The following is a 15,654-nucleotide window of genomic DNA, read 5'->3' as shown; positions in this document are numbered from 1 at the left end:
AGGAGGTGACATTTGAGCTGAGATGTAAATGATAAGGAAGCAATCATGCATGAAGTTGTTGGGGTGGGGATGGGGTCCAGGCAGAGAAATCAATAAGTGCAAAGACCCTGAGGTAGGCATGAGTGTGGCCTATTCCTGGAGCAACAACGAGGCTGATGAGGCTGGGGCTGCAGGAGAGGAGAGCAGGAAGTAGATGAGGTCAGGGGGGTGATGGACCCCATCCATTTCTCAGGGAACACCTGCTACGAAAGGCACCAAGGTCAATAATGAGTTCAAAGTGATGGCCAAGGTAGCTGTGGGCCATTATCCTTCTATGATCAAAGCTGGTTGTGTTATTGACAGAAACAAAACAAGAACCCAGATATCCTGCCTCCCAAATGCCCACTTCTCCCACCCTCTACTTCCATGAGCTCAGAACTCTTCACTGGCCACATTGTGGTAAGGGCTGTTACTGGCGTGCCCCCAGAGGGCCCCCAGTGGGAGCCCAGAATTCCGATCCTGCAAGCTCCTTGTGTGGGGGGAGGGTGTGGAACCACAGGCAGTTGGAGTTCATCCAGGTGTGTTGTATGCTTGTGTGTATGTGTGTAGGTGGGGGGGAGGTGACACACAAAGATGAGACAGCCCTTGCCCTCTAGGGGTTGGGATTCACGTGAGCTCAGTGACCTTGGCCCAGATAGCTTTTGCTTCTCTGCAAAATGGGAGCCATTCCAGCACCCATTTCCCAGGGTAGAAGAGCAGGTTGAGTGAGCTCAGGCCTGTCAAGTGCTCAGCACAGTGGCTTTTGGGTAAGACTAATGGAGCGAGTTTTATTACAAGAGCTTTCACAGGGAGATGTCAAAAGCCTGGAAGATGGGAGTGGGGAGGAGGCATCTCCTCCGGCGGAGCGGGCACTCCTGGGCACTCCTGGGCTGACTTTGGATTTTCTTTCTGCCTCTAAGTTTCCTTCTCTGGGCCACTTTTCTCTCTTCTCTCTTTATGTCTCTGGAAATGGGTCCTTGATCCCTCACTTATGAGCTAAGTCCCCTTGAGCAAGTAACCTCCTTTCTTTGCTACTCCTACTTCCGATCCTACACTGTTTTTCCATCGCTTTATTTCCCCCATCTTTCTGATTCTTTCTTCTTTGTGTTTCTCTTTCCCCCTCTCCTTCTGTTAATCTGTCTCCCTGTTTGGGTCTACAACTGGGCTGGGCAGGAGGACCAGGTCCCTGGGAGCCCCCATCATGGCCAAGGACAGTACCTGATATATAGCAAGTACCCAGTAAAATGAATAAAACCCTACTCTGGGTGATGCTGGGGCCCCAGAAACCACTGAGAGAGCCAGGATCCTGTCCTTGCAGAGCTCAGAGTCTGGGAGAGGAAGTAGTTATTGGTTGAATGGATTTATGAGTGAATGAGCTAACTAACTCTCAGGCAGGCTTGGGAAACAAAACAAAAATTGGGTGGAGGCACTTGAGGCATAGGATACTGCTGGAACAAAGGTCAAGGGCCCAGGAAGAGTCTGAAGAGCTGGGACATCTCGGAGAGAAGGCTGAGGAGTGCAGCAAGGGGCTTGGAGGCCAGGACGGGGAGCCTGAGCTTCCTCCTGAGGGCACTGGGGAGCCATAGCAGGTTCTAAACTGGAGAGGGACTGGGGCAAGTTTGTGCTTTAGCATCACCACTCTGGCTGCCTGGCTGTCCTATGGGAGGGGGTGTTGCAAATGGGGAAAAAAAAATGGGGTGTGGCTGGGAAGAGAGGGGCCCTGGACCAGAGCAGGGACTGGGGGAAGATTCTAGAAACCTGAAGGAAAAATACCCAGACCGGTCTGCTCTTCTTGCTGCTGGGAACGGAGGTTCGCACGACCACCAGGGGGCAGCCAAGGCTACAGGTTTGAATCTCTGCGTCTTTTCCGAGGGTGGGGAGGTTTACACCTTGCTTTGGAGGTGGGGGATGGGGGGGAGTAGGAGATAACTCTGTCCCCACCCCCCTGCCTGAGAGCCCCTCTGCTCTCCTGCCCCCAGCCTGGCCTCTTGGGCCGCTGGAGCCCCCACCCCCCAGCAGGAGATTATGTCAACACAGCCCCGCTGCTTCTAGCCAGGACAATATTTGCCCTCAGGATCTGGGAGATCGCTATGGAAACAAAAGGCAGGGTGTGGGGGGAGCATCCCCTCTGGGAAGAGGGCTAGGGGTGCTGGGCTTCTCTGCCTCATCTCTGTGTCTTTGGGAGAGTTTACCTCCATCCCAGTCTGTCTGCTTTCCAAATCTCTGTCTGGACAATCTCTTCATCCCTGGCTCTGTCTCTTTCTGGAAACCTGTCTGTGGGTCTCTGTCTTTCTGGGGGGCCGTCTCTGTTGGTCTCTGTCTCAGTTCTTTCCTGCCTCCCAGCTCTAGGCTTCCCCATGTCTCTGTCTCTCTCTAGGTTTCATGTCTCTTCATCTCAGTCTCTCTTTGGGTCTTTGTCTCTGTCTCTCACTTGGATCCCATGTTTGTGTTTGTCTCTTGAGCCCTGTCTCTGGATCCTTGTCTCTTTTCTGTCTCTGGGTTCCTGGGTTTTCTGGATCTTATTTGTGTGTACACGTAGTGTGTGTCTCTGTGGGTCTCTGTCTTTCAGGGCTCATCTATCTGCAGTTCTGAATCTCAGGGGGGCCCCCCTCAGCCTCCCATTTCTGGCCTCAGTCCCCATGGGGTGCCCCCCCCCCCCCGCTCCCCATCTCTCTTTGCCTCATTTCTCCTGTACCATCTGCTGGCACTCCGGGCCCCTGCCTGCTCCCCACAGGCTCTGCTTGGCCACAGCCCCAGCGGGGCAGACGCAGGCCTTCCAGCAACTTCCCTTGAGGGGCACTGCCTGCTCCTTGCTGGGGGGTGGGGCAACAACGACACCTCACCAAGATCTAAGACCTGAGGCAATGGAGAGAGAGAAACTGAGAGACCCTGAGCGCTGACAGGAGATGGGACAAGGGGAAGGGAAAGGAAAAAGGTTAAAGATGGGAAAAAGAGAGACCCAGAGAACAGAGGTGTGGGATTCAGAGAGGGCTGTGTGTGTGTGTGTGTGTGTGTGTCCCTCCTGTCCCCTCTCCAGACTTCAGAGGACCCAGGAGGGCTGCAGTGCGCAAAGGGCCAGTCAGGTACCCAGGCAGCACACCTCTTGTGCACCCCATGCTCCCTTTTACCGCCCAGGGTCCCCCGCAGGGCTGTGGGTGAGGACCTCTGAGCCCCAGCAGAGTCCTGGCTCGCTTGCCCCTCCTCAGGCCCCATCATTCAGGCTCACTCTCCCTCCATCCTCCCTGTCTTCCTCTCAGTGTGGTCTGCGCTCTGTCCCTGTCCCCCTCCCCTATATATCTGTCTCTGTCTCTCTCTGTGTATCTTTCTCTGTCTCTTTCAATCTCTTTCTCTCTCTCTGTCCTTGTCTGTGTGTGTGTACTTCTATGTCTCTGTCTCTTTCGATATCTTCCTCTCTGTCTCTCTTGGTTTCTCTTGTCTCTGTCTCTTCCTGTCTGTCTGTCTCTGGTCTCTCTGGGCCCTTAATTTCCCTTCCTGTCTCTCTCACCACCTCAATTACTCTCCACTGCTTTCCCCTTCCCCAGTCTCTCTCCTTCCCCAGTCTCTCTCCTCCCCCTTCCTAGCTTCCCCTCACAGTCCCAGCCCTAGCTGAGTGCCCTCCCCCTCCACCCTCGGCTCTCTTGGGGCCAAGGACAGACTCCCTCCCAAGCCCAGTCTCTCCCCGAGGTGCTTGGCTATCTCAGACCCCTCTCCCTCTCCACTTCGTGAACCGAGCCTTTCCCAGGACCCAGAGGGCGTCAGGAATGTGGGGCAGAGAGCAGGGAGGCCAGCTGGAGGCCAGGGAGCCAGGACCACCCCCCTGACCACCCCCCCTCTCCCAGACTTGTCTCCTTCCCACTCCTGGTGCTGGACCTTACATCCCTCCTACTCCCTGCCCCTGCTGGCACATCAGGGCCTCAGTTTCTCCTCTTCAAAGTGGGCACATTCACCTCTGCCCCACTTAGTCCCTAGGTCCCAGGGGACCTAATGCTCCTGAGTGTTACAAGTTGACTAATGTGCACGCATCGGTGGTTTGTATTACTGGGAGATGAGAACATCGAGAACCGGCACGGCACTCGGTTTCTAAGGCTTCCCCCCTCCTGTACAGACGCTCCCCATTCCCCATATTTTAGAACAAAGGAAGAGACTGGAAGTGGAGACTGTGGGAAGGTGTGTGATTTGGTGGTGTCTGTGACCGTGAGACCCTGTGTGACTGTGGGTTCGTGTGTGATGGTGGCATGATGGGGGGTGATCCTGTGTGCATCTGTGGGGCGTGGGACGCCATGTGGGGGGCACAGTGGCATGCCATGTGTGTGTGACTCTGTGGGACTCGTGAGCGCGGGTGTGGATGGGGAGCAGAGTCGTGCATCCCTACCACCATGGCGCTGGGTGTGACCGCGTGATGATGACAGCGTGACAACATGACACCCTGAGAGTGTGGGCCTTATTGACGGTTGGGGAAAGTGTGTTGTTCGGGTGTGGCTGTGGACTCTGGGGACCGTGGTAACTGTGACAGTGTTGATGGGAAACGGTTGTATGACCTAGTGTGGGGCCTGCAGCCGGGGAGGGCAAGGATTATATGTGCAAGGGACCGTGTACAGGTGTGTATGTATGTCGCCATCGGGGTCATCCTTCCAGCCTCTGTTCCATGCCCAAGCCTGCGCCGAACAGCTCTGGGGACGCAGTGGGGACCACAGGCCAGTGGGGAGACGAGACCTAGTGATTGTGCGACTGACACGGTGTCACAAGAACTGTGGGAAGCTGTGATTTCGTGGCTCTGTGAGCGGAGTCCAGGCGCAGGGTTGTGTCGCTGTCAGCCTGAGGGGGGAGACCTCGGCTCTCTGAGTGACTGCTGTGCCTTGGCTGGGTGGGATGGGCGGGTCAGTGGGAGAGACTGTGACCCCGGCTTGGCTCTGTGACTGCTCTTCCACGTGACTCTGAGTGACTCTGATCCTCGTGCACCACTGCACCCCCTCCCAGGTCTCTGCCCCAGAGCTGCCCCTCCTGTTCCCTGGCCCCGCCCTCTCCCATCACCCCAGGCTGTCCCCTCTTCCAGAGCCCAGGCGAGGGAGGCTGTAGAGGCAGCAGCAGAGGCGGCAGTGGCAGCGGCTGGAGTGAGTGACCAAGAGCAGATCTGGGACAGGTGAGGGCTTTCCCAATCCCAGCCCATCCCCCCACCCCCTGTTCCACTCAAGCCTCTGGGGTCCCTGTTTCTCTGTTTCTTAGCCCCTTCCTTTTTCTCACTGTCTCTCTGTGCCTGTGTTCTCTCTTCTCCAGTCTGCCTGTCTCTCATATCTCTGTCTCCATGTCTCCCCATTTCTGTTTAGCCTCTGGATGGCTCTGTTTCTGTACCTTCATCTCTCCTTGCCCCATTCTCTGTGTCTCTCTCTATGTCTCTAGCCCCTCTTTGTCTCCTAGCCCACACTGTATCTGTCTTTTGCTCTCTGATCTCTTGCTGTGTGTCTCATTCTGCTCAGCCTGTATGTCTCTCAGTCTCTATTTCTGTTTCACCCATTTCTGGGGCTCTATCTGAGATCTTCTCTGCTTCCCCCTTTCTCCACAAGGTGCTGTTGGGGGAGGAATTGGGCTTAGACTAATTTTCAGGCATCTGGGCCCCTGCAAGCCCAGGGTCTGACTCCTCTCTGGTCCCTAGGGAGAGGGTTGTTCCGTTGACTCTGGGCTTCATGCACAGCCGGCAAGTTTTATAGGGTCGGAATCCTATCTGCCATTTGAGAACTCTCTGGGCTCAGACATCGGGAGCCCTGAGGGTCCTTCCATGCTCCACGCCTGACGGTTACTGTGCCCTCCTCTCCCAGGCAGTCCCCCCAGATTCCCCAGAATCTCTAGGTCTGGACTCCCGGTGACATTAGCGCTTCCGCCCCCGGCAGCTGTAGGGCAACCTCGCCCTCAGCAAACGCCCCCCCCCCCCCCCCCCGCTGCCCCAGCCACAGTTGGGTGCGGGCCTGGGAATCACGTGCTGGATCTTGGCCTCTCCCACTCTCTCCCCACCCCTCAATTCACCACTCGTGGAGATGGAGGGGGGCACTGCCTCCTATTCCGCCTGTTCCAATCGCGGAGCGGGTGGTGCCGGGGCTGGAGGCAGAGGGCGGAGGCTCCTGATTCTGTGCCCTGACCCTCCAGGCCGCACTGCCCCTTCTAGACCAGCCCCTCCGCCCCCGATGCCCCGCCGCCGTCACGATGCTGAACTGTCCGCCTTGGCGACTGCTGCTGCTGCTCTTGTGGTGGGGGCCGCTGCTCCGGAGGGCGAAGGTGAGGACCCTGACGAGCCACAGGAGTCCAAGGCTAGGAGGGAGGTCTGGGGACAGTTTTGAGGCTTCCCCCGCGGCAGAGAGACTTTTAAGACGCCCACCTGTCCAGATTCAAGTTGTTTCCAGTCTCTCTTCTTCTTTTTTTTTTTTTTTAAAGATTTTTATTTATTTATTTGATAGAGAGAGATCACAAGTAGGCAGAGAGGCAGGCAGAGAGAGAGGGGGAAGCAGGCTCCTCACTGAGCAAAGAGCCCGATGCGGGGCTCCATCCCAGGACCCTGAGATCATGACCTGAGCTGAAGGCAGAGGCTGAAACCACTGAGCCACCCAGGCGCCCCTCCAGTCTCTCTTCTTTCCCCCTCAAATCCTCTTGATGATTTCCAGCCGCTCCTTCCCCTAATTTTCCTGAAGGTTTTCAGCCTCTTCCCCCCCCCCCTCCCCGCAAGTAACTTTCCTGGTCTAGGCATCACTTAAGACCTAGAAAAGGTTTCTAAGTCACCTAAGACTCCCGGACAGAACAGGGCAGCCTCTTCTAGTCTCTGTAGGGTGTTTCTAGTCCACACGAATCGTGCTGCCTAGGAGACAGGGGTCGGTCAGGGTTGGGGGGGCCTCCCTCCTCTCTTTCCATAGACAGGCTCTGTCGGGGAGACGGCGGGGGAGCTGTACCAGCGCTGGGAACGGTACCGCAGAGAGTGCCAAGAGACATTGGAAGCCTTGGACCCCCCAGCAGGTTTGACTAGCGGGGCGGAGACTGGGGGGCAGGGGAAGGACTGGGGCTGAGAGGGGTGTGCTTGAGGCGGGGCTAGGATTGACGGACGGAGCCTGAGGAAGTCTGAGGTAGAGGTGGGCTGGGTCGGAGTGGCCTGTGTGATGCTTGGCTTCGGTGGGAAGGACCCGACCTGAGTGGCTGGGGAACTGGGGCACAACGTGGATTAGTGGTAGAAGCCCGGGTAGAAACTCGAAATGGGCGGAGTCTCCGGCGGGGCTGCAGTCAGGTGGGTGGAGCCTGAGTGGACGGTGGATGGGGTGGGGCCGGGGGGTGTCTGGTGGGAAGGGCTGTGAGGGAGCCCGGGACTGGACGACCCCAGGTGGGCGGGGCCAGAGCAGAGCTTGCTTGGGAACCGCGGAGAAGCCTTGGGCTGTGTGAGGTCCATCCACCTGATGTCTGTCCTCGACGCCCACCTCAGGCCTCGCCTGTAACGCGTCCTTCGATATGTACGTCTGCTGGGACTACGCTGCCCCCAACGATACTGCCCGTGTGTCCTGCCCCTGGTACCTGCCCTGGCATCGTCATGGTGAGGCGTCACCTGGACCCCGGACCCACCCCTGACAAAATTAGCTCCTGGCCCTTCCCTAGACACCACTCCCAGGAGTTTGCCTACACTTGATCTCCAGCACCTTTCTGTCCAGCTGGGTGTCTCCCCCTGCCTGGCCAACCCTGGCTCTGTCACTTAATGCCCCTTCTCTGTCTTTTTATCTCTCTGAGGACCACAGGGTTCTTATTTTCTCTGGGCGTCATGGTCTTCCTGTCCTAACTAGCTGATTGGCCTGCAGCAACTTACTTAACTTCTTTATGCCTCAGCTTCCTCTTCTGTAAGATGGGGTTGATAACGGTATCATTTTTATAGGCTTGTTATGAATATTAATTTAATTATACACATAAGGGTTTATTATCAGCACATCACTTTGGCTATCTCTGCCTTTGTATTACTTTTGTCTTTCTGTTTCATTCTCTGTGCCACTGACCCCTTCTTTTGTTTCCCCCACAGTGGCTGCAGGCTTTGTCCTCCGCCAGTGCAGCAGTGATGGCCAATGGGGACCTTGGAGAGACCATTCGCAGTGTGAGAATCCAGAAAAGAATGGGGTCTTTCAGGTAAGGAGCAGTGAGGGATTCAGGTCAGGATGTGCAGGGAGAGATGAAAAGGCAGCTGCCTCAGGCCAAGCCTGAAACCCCTTGTACTATTCAAGATTCTAGGTTCCAAGCAATAGAAACCCAACTTAAACTTGCTGGGTGGAGAAAGAAGGAGAAATGTATTGGCTTCTGTGATTGAAAAGTATAAAGTATCAGCTTCAGGCACAGCTGGATCTAGGTGCTCAATGATGTTGGGAATCTTTCTGTCTCTCAACACACCATGACTTTGTTTTCTTCTGTGATGATCTCATCTGTTCTGTGGGATGGAAACTGTGGTCCTCATTATTTAGCGCCAGGTTCACATCCCACCAACCAAACAAGACTGGGAGACTGAACTTTGTTCTTAATAGCTCTAACATAATGTCTCAGGACCAATACTTTGGGTCATGCATCTAGCCTGCACTAATCACTGTGTATGTATGTGTGTGTGTCTCCATGTGTAGGGGGTTATAGAGAATGTTGGGCAGGAACAAAAAGCAGGGTCCCTTTCTGGTCCTGAGTGGAAGCACTGAACTATTCCTGTGTCCTCCTACCCTCCTGCAACCCCTGCTCCCCGTCCCCGACCTAGGATCAACGGCTGATTCTGGAGCGGCTGCAGGTCATGTACACCGTGGGCTACTCCCTGTCCCTTGCCACGCTGCTGCTAGCCCTACTCATCTTGAGTTTCTTAAGGTGCGACCTCCAGCCTTGAGTAACAGCAGCAGGGCCTGGGCCTCAGTGTACCCAGTAAGATGGTGTGGTCAGGCTCCACGAGCAACAGGCCTCCAATGGGGTTGTGCGGGAAGGGCGGGGAGGTGATTTAAGGGACTCTGTGTGGCCGAGGACAGGTCTCCAGGGGTCCCCAGACTGTGTCCCAAATCCCATAGGCGGCTACGCTGCACTCGCAACTACATCCACATCAACCTGTTCACGTCTTTCATGCTGCGGGCGACGGCCATCCTCACCCGAGACCGTTTGCTACCTCCACTGGGCCCCTACCCCGGGGGCCAGGCCCCTGTCCCGTGGAACCTGGTGAGCAGCACCCCTCTCTTTCTCAAATTGGGATTCTGCCTCCTCTGGTGGGGCCAAGAGGCCACCAGCCCATTTACTACTTCCTAGACCATCAACAGTTTCTCTCTCTTGACTTCTCCAAACACATTTGGAGAGCCGTCCTCCCAGCTCAGCCTCCTCCATCACCCGCCCCATCGCCTACTGTATGGGACTTTCCCCTTACTTGGCTCTCATTATCTCACCCCTCCCTGGACTTTTCCAGCAAGGAGGGTCCTCTGCTGGAGGTGAGGCTTGTGAAAGGAAGAAACTAACTGGTAGGGGTGGGGATTTGGTAGATATCAATTTGTGACTGTGAGACAAAGGTGGGGGAGGCTAGAGGCTGGGGGCTCAGGTGAGAAAAACTTTCTGGTAGCCAGATGCTACGGGATGGAGGAGTCCCCGTGCTGGAGGGACAAGGGTGACGGGGTGGGAGAAACTTTTTGATAGGTGAAGTAGTTGAGTTCAATTTTTAGAAGGTGATAAGGTGGGAGAGACCGTATTTGGGGGCCCGGGTGTGTGTGTGCGGGGGTAGGGGGACGGGACTCTGATAGCAAGATGGAAGATACCAGTTGTTAAAGAGGTAAAAGTGGGACAGTTCACAGAGGGGAAGAGAATGGAAGAGAGAAATCAATCCCAGACACCATCCTCTGGTGCTGCAGAGCGGGAAGTGAATAGTGGCTGGCAGATGGAGGCGGAAGGACGACCAGGTGGAGGAGGAAGGCTTGGGAACGCCCTGGAGGCACTGACCGCCCTCTCCCCCTGTCTGGCCAACCCTTAGGCCCTCGCTGCCTGCCGCACAGCCCAGATCGTGACCCAGTACTGCGTGGGTGCCAACTACACGTGGCTGCTGGTGGAGGGTGTCTACCTACACAGTCTCTTGGTGCTTGTGGGAGGTTCCGAGGGGGGCCACTTCCGCTGCTACCTGCTTCTCGGCTGGGGTGAGCCCCGACCCTGACCCTGTCCCCTGCCCACTCCGGCGGGCCTTCACTCCCCGACTCCCCTGCTGGTGTACCTCTGGGGGTCTCCTCCCCTTTCTGGGCTTCTACCTCCCCACCCCGGCGGGGGAAATTCCGCGGGTCTTGGGCCTGGCGGGCCCGTGCGCGCGCTGACAGCTGCGGCGGGGTGGGGGGCGGGGGTCGGGTCTGCACAGGGGCCCCCGCGCTTTTCGTCATTCCCTGGGTGATCGTCAGGTACCTGTACGAGAATACGCAGTGAGTCTTGGGGCCTGGGGTGGAGCCTGGGAGGCGGGCGGAGCTTTGAGGGACTCGGGCGGGTTGTGATGGAAAAGTGGGGAGGTTTGGTGCAGGCAGGGGCTTGGAGGGGGTGGGTAGGACCTAAAGGAATGGGGAGCTAGGAAAGATGGTGTCCTGGAAGGGGGGGGCGGAATGGGGGCGGAGCGTGTATAGTAGCAGGCAGGGCGTTAAAGAACGTGGGTGTGGCATTAAGGAAAGTGGGTGGAGCTGGCGAGAGAGGGTGTGTGATCCTGGGAGACGCGGGTTTTTCTCTTAGCTCCACTCTTACTCCCCCAGGTGCTGGGAACGGAACGATGTCAAGGCCATTTGGTGGATCATACGCACCCCCATCCTCATGACCATCTTGGTATGGCCGACCCTGACTCCAGGCCACCCTCTGGAAACGCTCACCCTGGAAAACAGGGAGCCACCCTCTGCCCCCCAGGACAGGATGGGGATGACTCAGCCTCTATCTCTCCCTGCAGATTAATTTCCTCATCTTCATTCGCATTCTTGGCATCCTCGTGTCCAAACTGAGGACGCGACAGATGCGCTGCCCGGACTACCGGTTGAGGTGAGGGAGCGGGGCTGGGATGGAGGGAAAGGGGCGGGTGCGAGATGGAGGACCTGGGTCCACGGGACCACTGCCACCCTCTACCCCCAGGCTGGCTCGCTCTACGCTGACGCTGGTACCCCTGCTGGGCGTCCACGAGGTGGTGTTTGCTCCGGTGACAGAGGAACAGGCCCGGGGTGCCCTGCGCTTCACCAAGCTCGGCTTTGAGATCTTCCTCAGCTCGTTCCAGGTGCAAAGGCGCTAAGGCGGGTGCAGGGGCTATACCCTTCGTCCTGGGGCCTCCTCCCCAGGCACGGGGTCCACAGTTGTCCAGTGATGTGGGCCCTGAATGGGCTGTGAACATGTTCACATGTTCATTCATACATTCTGCACAAAACTGGGCTCGCTCTGTCCTGAGCTGGGGAGGCGGATAGACCTGGAAGCCTCAGCAGCACTGCCCCCTAGTGCAGATGGAGGGCTCTGCAGCCCCGCGCGACCAGGGCCAAGTTCAGGCTCTGCCACTTCACCGCTCTGTGTGGCCTTCTCCTAGAGTCTGAGCTACAGTGAGGTAAATGGGGTGCCGACGGCCCAAAATGTAAGGAGGCACTCCAAAATTTAAGGCCAACCCTGCACTTGCCCTGCCTAACCCTAGTCACCATGCCTTTTTTCTTTGTCGGGCCTCAGTTTCCTCATCTTTAAGTGGGAACAATACTAATCTCACCTCACAAGGCTGTTCATTCATTAAATTCAGCAAAAATGTATTGAGCCCTTACTGTGTACCAAGCACTCTTGGAGAGAATAAGCCAGGCTGGCAAATATTTGGGGAAATGTTCCAGGAAGAGAAAAGTCAAGTACGAGATCCCCAATGTGGGAGAGAGTACCCTTCCTGATGGAAGAAGGGCAACATGCCCGAGGCGGTGGGAGCCAGAGGCAGCAAGGGGAGACAGGGCAAAGAGGTGATGTATCCAGACAGATCCTTGGGCCAAGTGAGTACCTTGGCTTTGCCCCGAGTGAGTCAGGAGCCATGGGAGCAGAGGGATGTGATCAGAGTTAGATTTTTAACAGGATCATGGAAATTAATAGCAAGATTTGTAAGATTTTTTTAAAGATTTTATTTATTTATTTTACAGAGAGAGATCACAGGCAGAGAGGCAGGCAGAGAGAGAGGGGGAAGCAGGCTCCTCGCCGAGCAAAGAGCCCGATGCGGGGCTCGATCCCAGGACCCTGAGATCATGACCTGAGCTGAAGGCAGAGGCTTAACCCACTGAGCCACCCAGGCGCCCCAAGATTTTTAAGATCTTAACATAAAGAATTGGTTTGTATTACTTTATCAAGTAACAATAGTAATTAGCTTTAATTAATTAATTAATTAAAAGATTTTGTTTATTTGACAGAGATCACAAGTAGTCAGAGAGGCAGGCAGAGAGAGGGGAGGAAGCAGGCTCTCCGTGGAACAGAGAGCCTGATGCGGGGCTCCATCCCAGGATCCCGAGATTATGACCTGAGCTGAAGGCAGAGGCCCCAAACCACTGAGCCACCCAGGCGCTCCTATTTTATTTTTTTTTAAATATTTTATTTATTTATTTGATACACAGAGATCACAAGTAGTCAGAGAGGCAGGCAGAGAGAGAGGAGGAAGCAGGCTCGCCTCTGAGCAGAGAGTCCCATGCGGGGCTTGATTCCAGGACCCTGAGACCATGACCTGAGCTGAAAGCAGAGGCTTTAACCCACTGAGCCACCGTGCAGGTGCCTCGTAATTAGATTTTATAAAGTTTATATGTAAAATGTATACTTATATAAACTTAATTCTTTTTTAAAATTAATTAATTTATTTATTTGACAGACAGTGATCACAAGTAGGCAGAGAGGCAGGCAGAGAGAGAGGAGAAAGCAGGCTCCCCGCTGAGCAGAGAGCCCGATGTGGGGCTGGATCCCAGGACCCTGGGATCACGACCCGAGCCGAAGGCAGAGGCTTTAACCCACTGAGCCACCCAGGCGCCCCTATAAACTTAATTCTTTAGTAAAAATAATTTATTAATATATGTAATATATATAATAATGTTATAACAAGTTTAAGGTTAACGCTATATACAAGGCACTCCAGCTTCCTGATTATTATTACAATTCTCACAACCACCACGGTATTATGACCCCATTTTCCCGATGAAGAAATTGAGGCCCTGAAGGGTTAAGTGCTTGCCCAAGTGGGTCAGAAAGTGGAGAAGCAGTTCTCATATCTTGGCAGCCTACCTCCAGGGTCCCCTGTTAACCCCCTCATTGCTCAGCAAACCGGGGAGGGCAAAGGGGGGCGAGGGAGAGGGTGACTGAAGCGGTTTAGGATTGGGGTGGCGGCAGCCGAGGTTGTTTGGGACCTGGTAAGGATCCGAGCTCACTCGGAGGGTATCTGGGATCGTGCCCCCACTCTCCATTTAACCTCTACGCCTCGTCCCCGCAGGGCTTCATTGTCAGCGTTTTGTATTGCTTCATCAACAAGGAGGTAGGGACTGCCCCGGCTCGCCGCCCGCGCCCTCTGGCGGCCGCGCAGGGAACGGACCGGAGCGAGGGGAACGTTCTGAACGCGGTCACCCTGCAGGTGCAGTCGGAGATCCGCCGCTGCTGGCACCGCTGCCGCCTGCGCCACAGCCTCGGGGAGGAGCGCCGCCAGCCACTGGAGCGCGCCTCTGGGATCCTGCCCTCTGGCTCAGGCCCCTGCCGGGGCGGCCCTGACTGCGCCCTGTCCTTGGGGACCCTCCCAGGGCCTGGGGATGAGGCCAGCCGGGTCTTGGAAAGTTACTGCTAGGCAGCGGGATGCTGTGTCCATTCGGATTCGCATGCATTTGTTGAGAGCCTACTGTGTACCAGGCCCAGCATGGAGGGCGCTGGAGAAACTGGGGTGCGGTGGGAGGGGGAAACAAGACAAGGTCCCTGTTCTCCTAGAGTTCACAGGTCATAATGTGGGGGGAGGGTGGGCAGCAAAGATAGCTAAGTTAGACACACACTGTGGAATGGCTAATGAGGGAAAATTAGAAGGAAGCCTAAGGTGGTCCAGGAGGGCATCTCTGAGGAGGTGACACTTAAGCCATGCCTGCAAGAGGTGAAGGAGACCCTTTGGGAAGAAGATTCTAGGCTGAAGGAACAGCATCTGCAAAGGCCTTTCCACCACAAAGAGCTTGGCACTGCCTGAGGACCAGACAGGACCAGACGCTGCCATGTGATGAGACAGATTACTAGGGGCAGGAGAGGCAGCTGCCGAGGGGTGTGAAGTGGTTGGACTCTGGTGGTATTTAAAGGCAGAACTGAGAATTTGCCACCTCTTTGCACGAGAAGTCAACGAAGATTTCTAGGTTTGGGATGGTAGAGAGAGGGAGATGGGGTCAGGCTGGGGAAAAGGCACTGGAGCTCACAGGAGAGGTGAGCACTGGGTGGGGCAGAAAGGAGGGTTTGGTGTGTAGACTAAACAGGAGCCATTCAGGGCAGGCCTCAAGAGCTGAAAGCAGGACCACTGCTGGCTGGGGTGGGGTGTGTGTGTGGTGGATGCACCTCCCCCATTCCTGGGCAGCCCCTGGGGAACTGGGAGAACAGGGGAGAAGCTGACAGCCTGTATATGGACCACCTGTACACACAGAAGACTCTCACTCCTAAATCCGTCCCCCACTCAGATCCAGTTAGCACCTGGGCGTTGTTTTCCTTAGGGTCCCCAGTCCCCCCGGACAGATGTGCCCCACAGCAGCTGAACAGGAGTCCTTCAAGCTTGGGATTGTCCTCTAAGGCAGGGCACTCGTCATTCAAGCACGAGAAACAGTTGTATCTTTGTGCATGGGAGGTGGGTGAGAGAATTTTCTTGACCAGGCCATCAGGAGAAACGCGAAGCAGGCTGCGGGCCTGTGGGGACCATGTAGTCTCTGCAGCCATGTGCTGCCACAAGAGCATGGACACTGTGCCACCCCTGTCCCCCATGCCTAAGAGAAACCCCTGCTGGGACTACTCATGTAATCTCCCCTTACTTAACTATTTACAGTGTATACAATTAAAATCATGTGTATGTGCCAAACATTTTCCGAGGGCTGCTTCTCTAAATGGTAGTGTTGGAAGAGTAAGACTGCAGAAACCAGCCAGGTCCAAACTCAGTTTGGCTACTTGTTAGCTGTGCGACTTGGGAAAAATTCCCAGCCTCAGTTCCTACTTCTGGAAAGTGGGTATAATGATGATATCTACATTTTTATGGTTGTCTGAGATTCCAGTGAGTCATTTTTTTTTTAAAGATTTTATTTACTTGTCAGCGAGATAGAGTACAGCAGGCAGAGAGGCAGACAGAGTCAGAGGGAGAAACAGGCTCCCTGCGGAGCAAGGAGCCCGATGTGGGACTTGATCCCAGGACGCTGGGATCATGACCTGAGCCAAAGGCAGACACTTAACGGACTGAGCCACCCAGGCATCTCCAAGTGAGTCATTCTTTTTTTTTTTTTTTTTTTTAAAGATTTTATTTATTTATTTGACAGAGAGAGATTACAAGTAGGCAGAGAGGCAGGCAGAGAGAGGAGGAAGCAGGCTCCCTGCTGAGCAGAGAGCCCGATACGGGACTCGATCCCAGGACCCTGAGATCATGACCTGAGCTGAAGGCAGCGGCTTAACCCACTGAGCCAC

The 15,654-nt window shown here is 55.4% G+C and overlaps 1 protein-coding gene across 3 annotated transcripts; it reads left to right on the top strand.

The window, feature by feature from the left end:
* Positions 1–4,915: 4,915 nt before the first annotated feature.
* Positions 4,916–14,420, top strand: GIPR (gastric inhibitory polypeptide receptor). 3 transcript variants are annotated; one of them, XM_059152584.1, is made up of 14 exons: positions 4,916–5,158; positions 6,176–6,285; positions 6,915–7,014; positions 7,472–7,579; positions 8,054–8,157; positions 8,765–8,868; positions 9,063–9,207; positions 10,004–10,163; positions 10,376–10,436; positions 10,755–10,824; positions 10,943–11,031; positions 11,122–11,260; positions 13,466–13,507; positions 13,604–14,420. In XM_059152584.1, the coding sequence occupies exons 2-14, from the start codon at positions 6,214–6,216 to the stop codon at positions 13,808–13,810; spliced, it is 1,401 nt and encodes a 466-aa protein (XP_059008567.1). In that variant the 5' UTR covers positions 4,916–5,158; positions 6,176–6,213; the 3' UTR covers positions 13,811–14,420. The 3 variants fall into 3 exon arrangements, with proteins under 3 accessions (XP_059008567.1, XP_059008565.1, XP_059008566.1); XM_059152582.1 differs by having other exon boundaries at positions 13,466–14,420; XM_059152583.1 differs by having other exon boundaries at positions 6,157–6,285; positions 13,466–14,420.
* Positions 14,421–15,654: the final 1,234 nt, after the last annotated feature.

The sequence above is a fragment of the Mustela lutreola genome, chromosome 16, assembly GCF_030435805.1.
Source record: "Mustela lutreola isolate mMusLut2 chromosome 16, mMusLut2.pri, whole genome shotgun sequence".
Lineage (NCBI taxonomy): Eukaryota > Metazoa > Chordata > Mammalia > Carnivora > Mustelidae > Mustela > Mustela lutreola.
This window is presented reverse-complemented; position numbering and strand designations above follow the sequence as displayed.

Excerpts from the sequence above, each read along its gene's own strand:
- GIPR (XM_059152582.1), top strand. The coding sequence starts at position 6,214 with ATGCTGAACTGTCCGCCTTGGCGACTGCTGCTGCTGCTCTTGTGGTGG. Across the intron at positions 7,015-7,471 it reads AGCCTTGGACCCCCCAGCAG|GCCTCGCCTGTAACGCGTCC; the intron begins GTTTGACTAGCG and ends CGCCCACCTCAG. Across the intron at positions 11,032-11,121 it reads TGCCCGGACTACCGGTTGAG|GCTGGCTCGCTCTACGCTGA; the intron begins GTGAGGGAGCGG and ends CTCTACCCCCAG.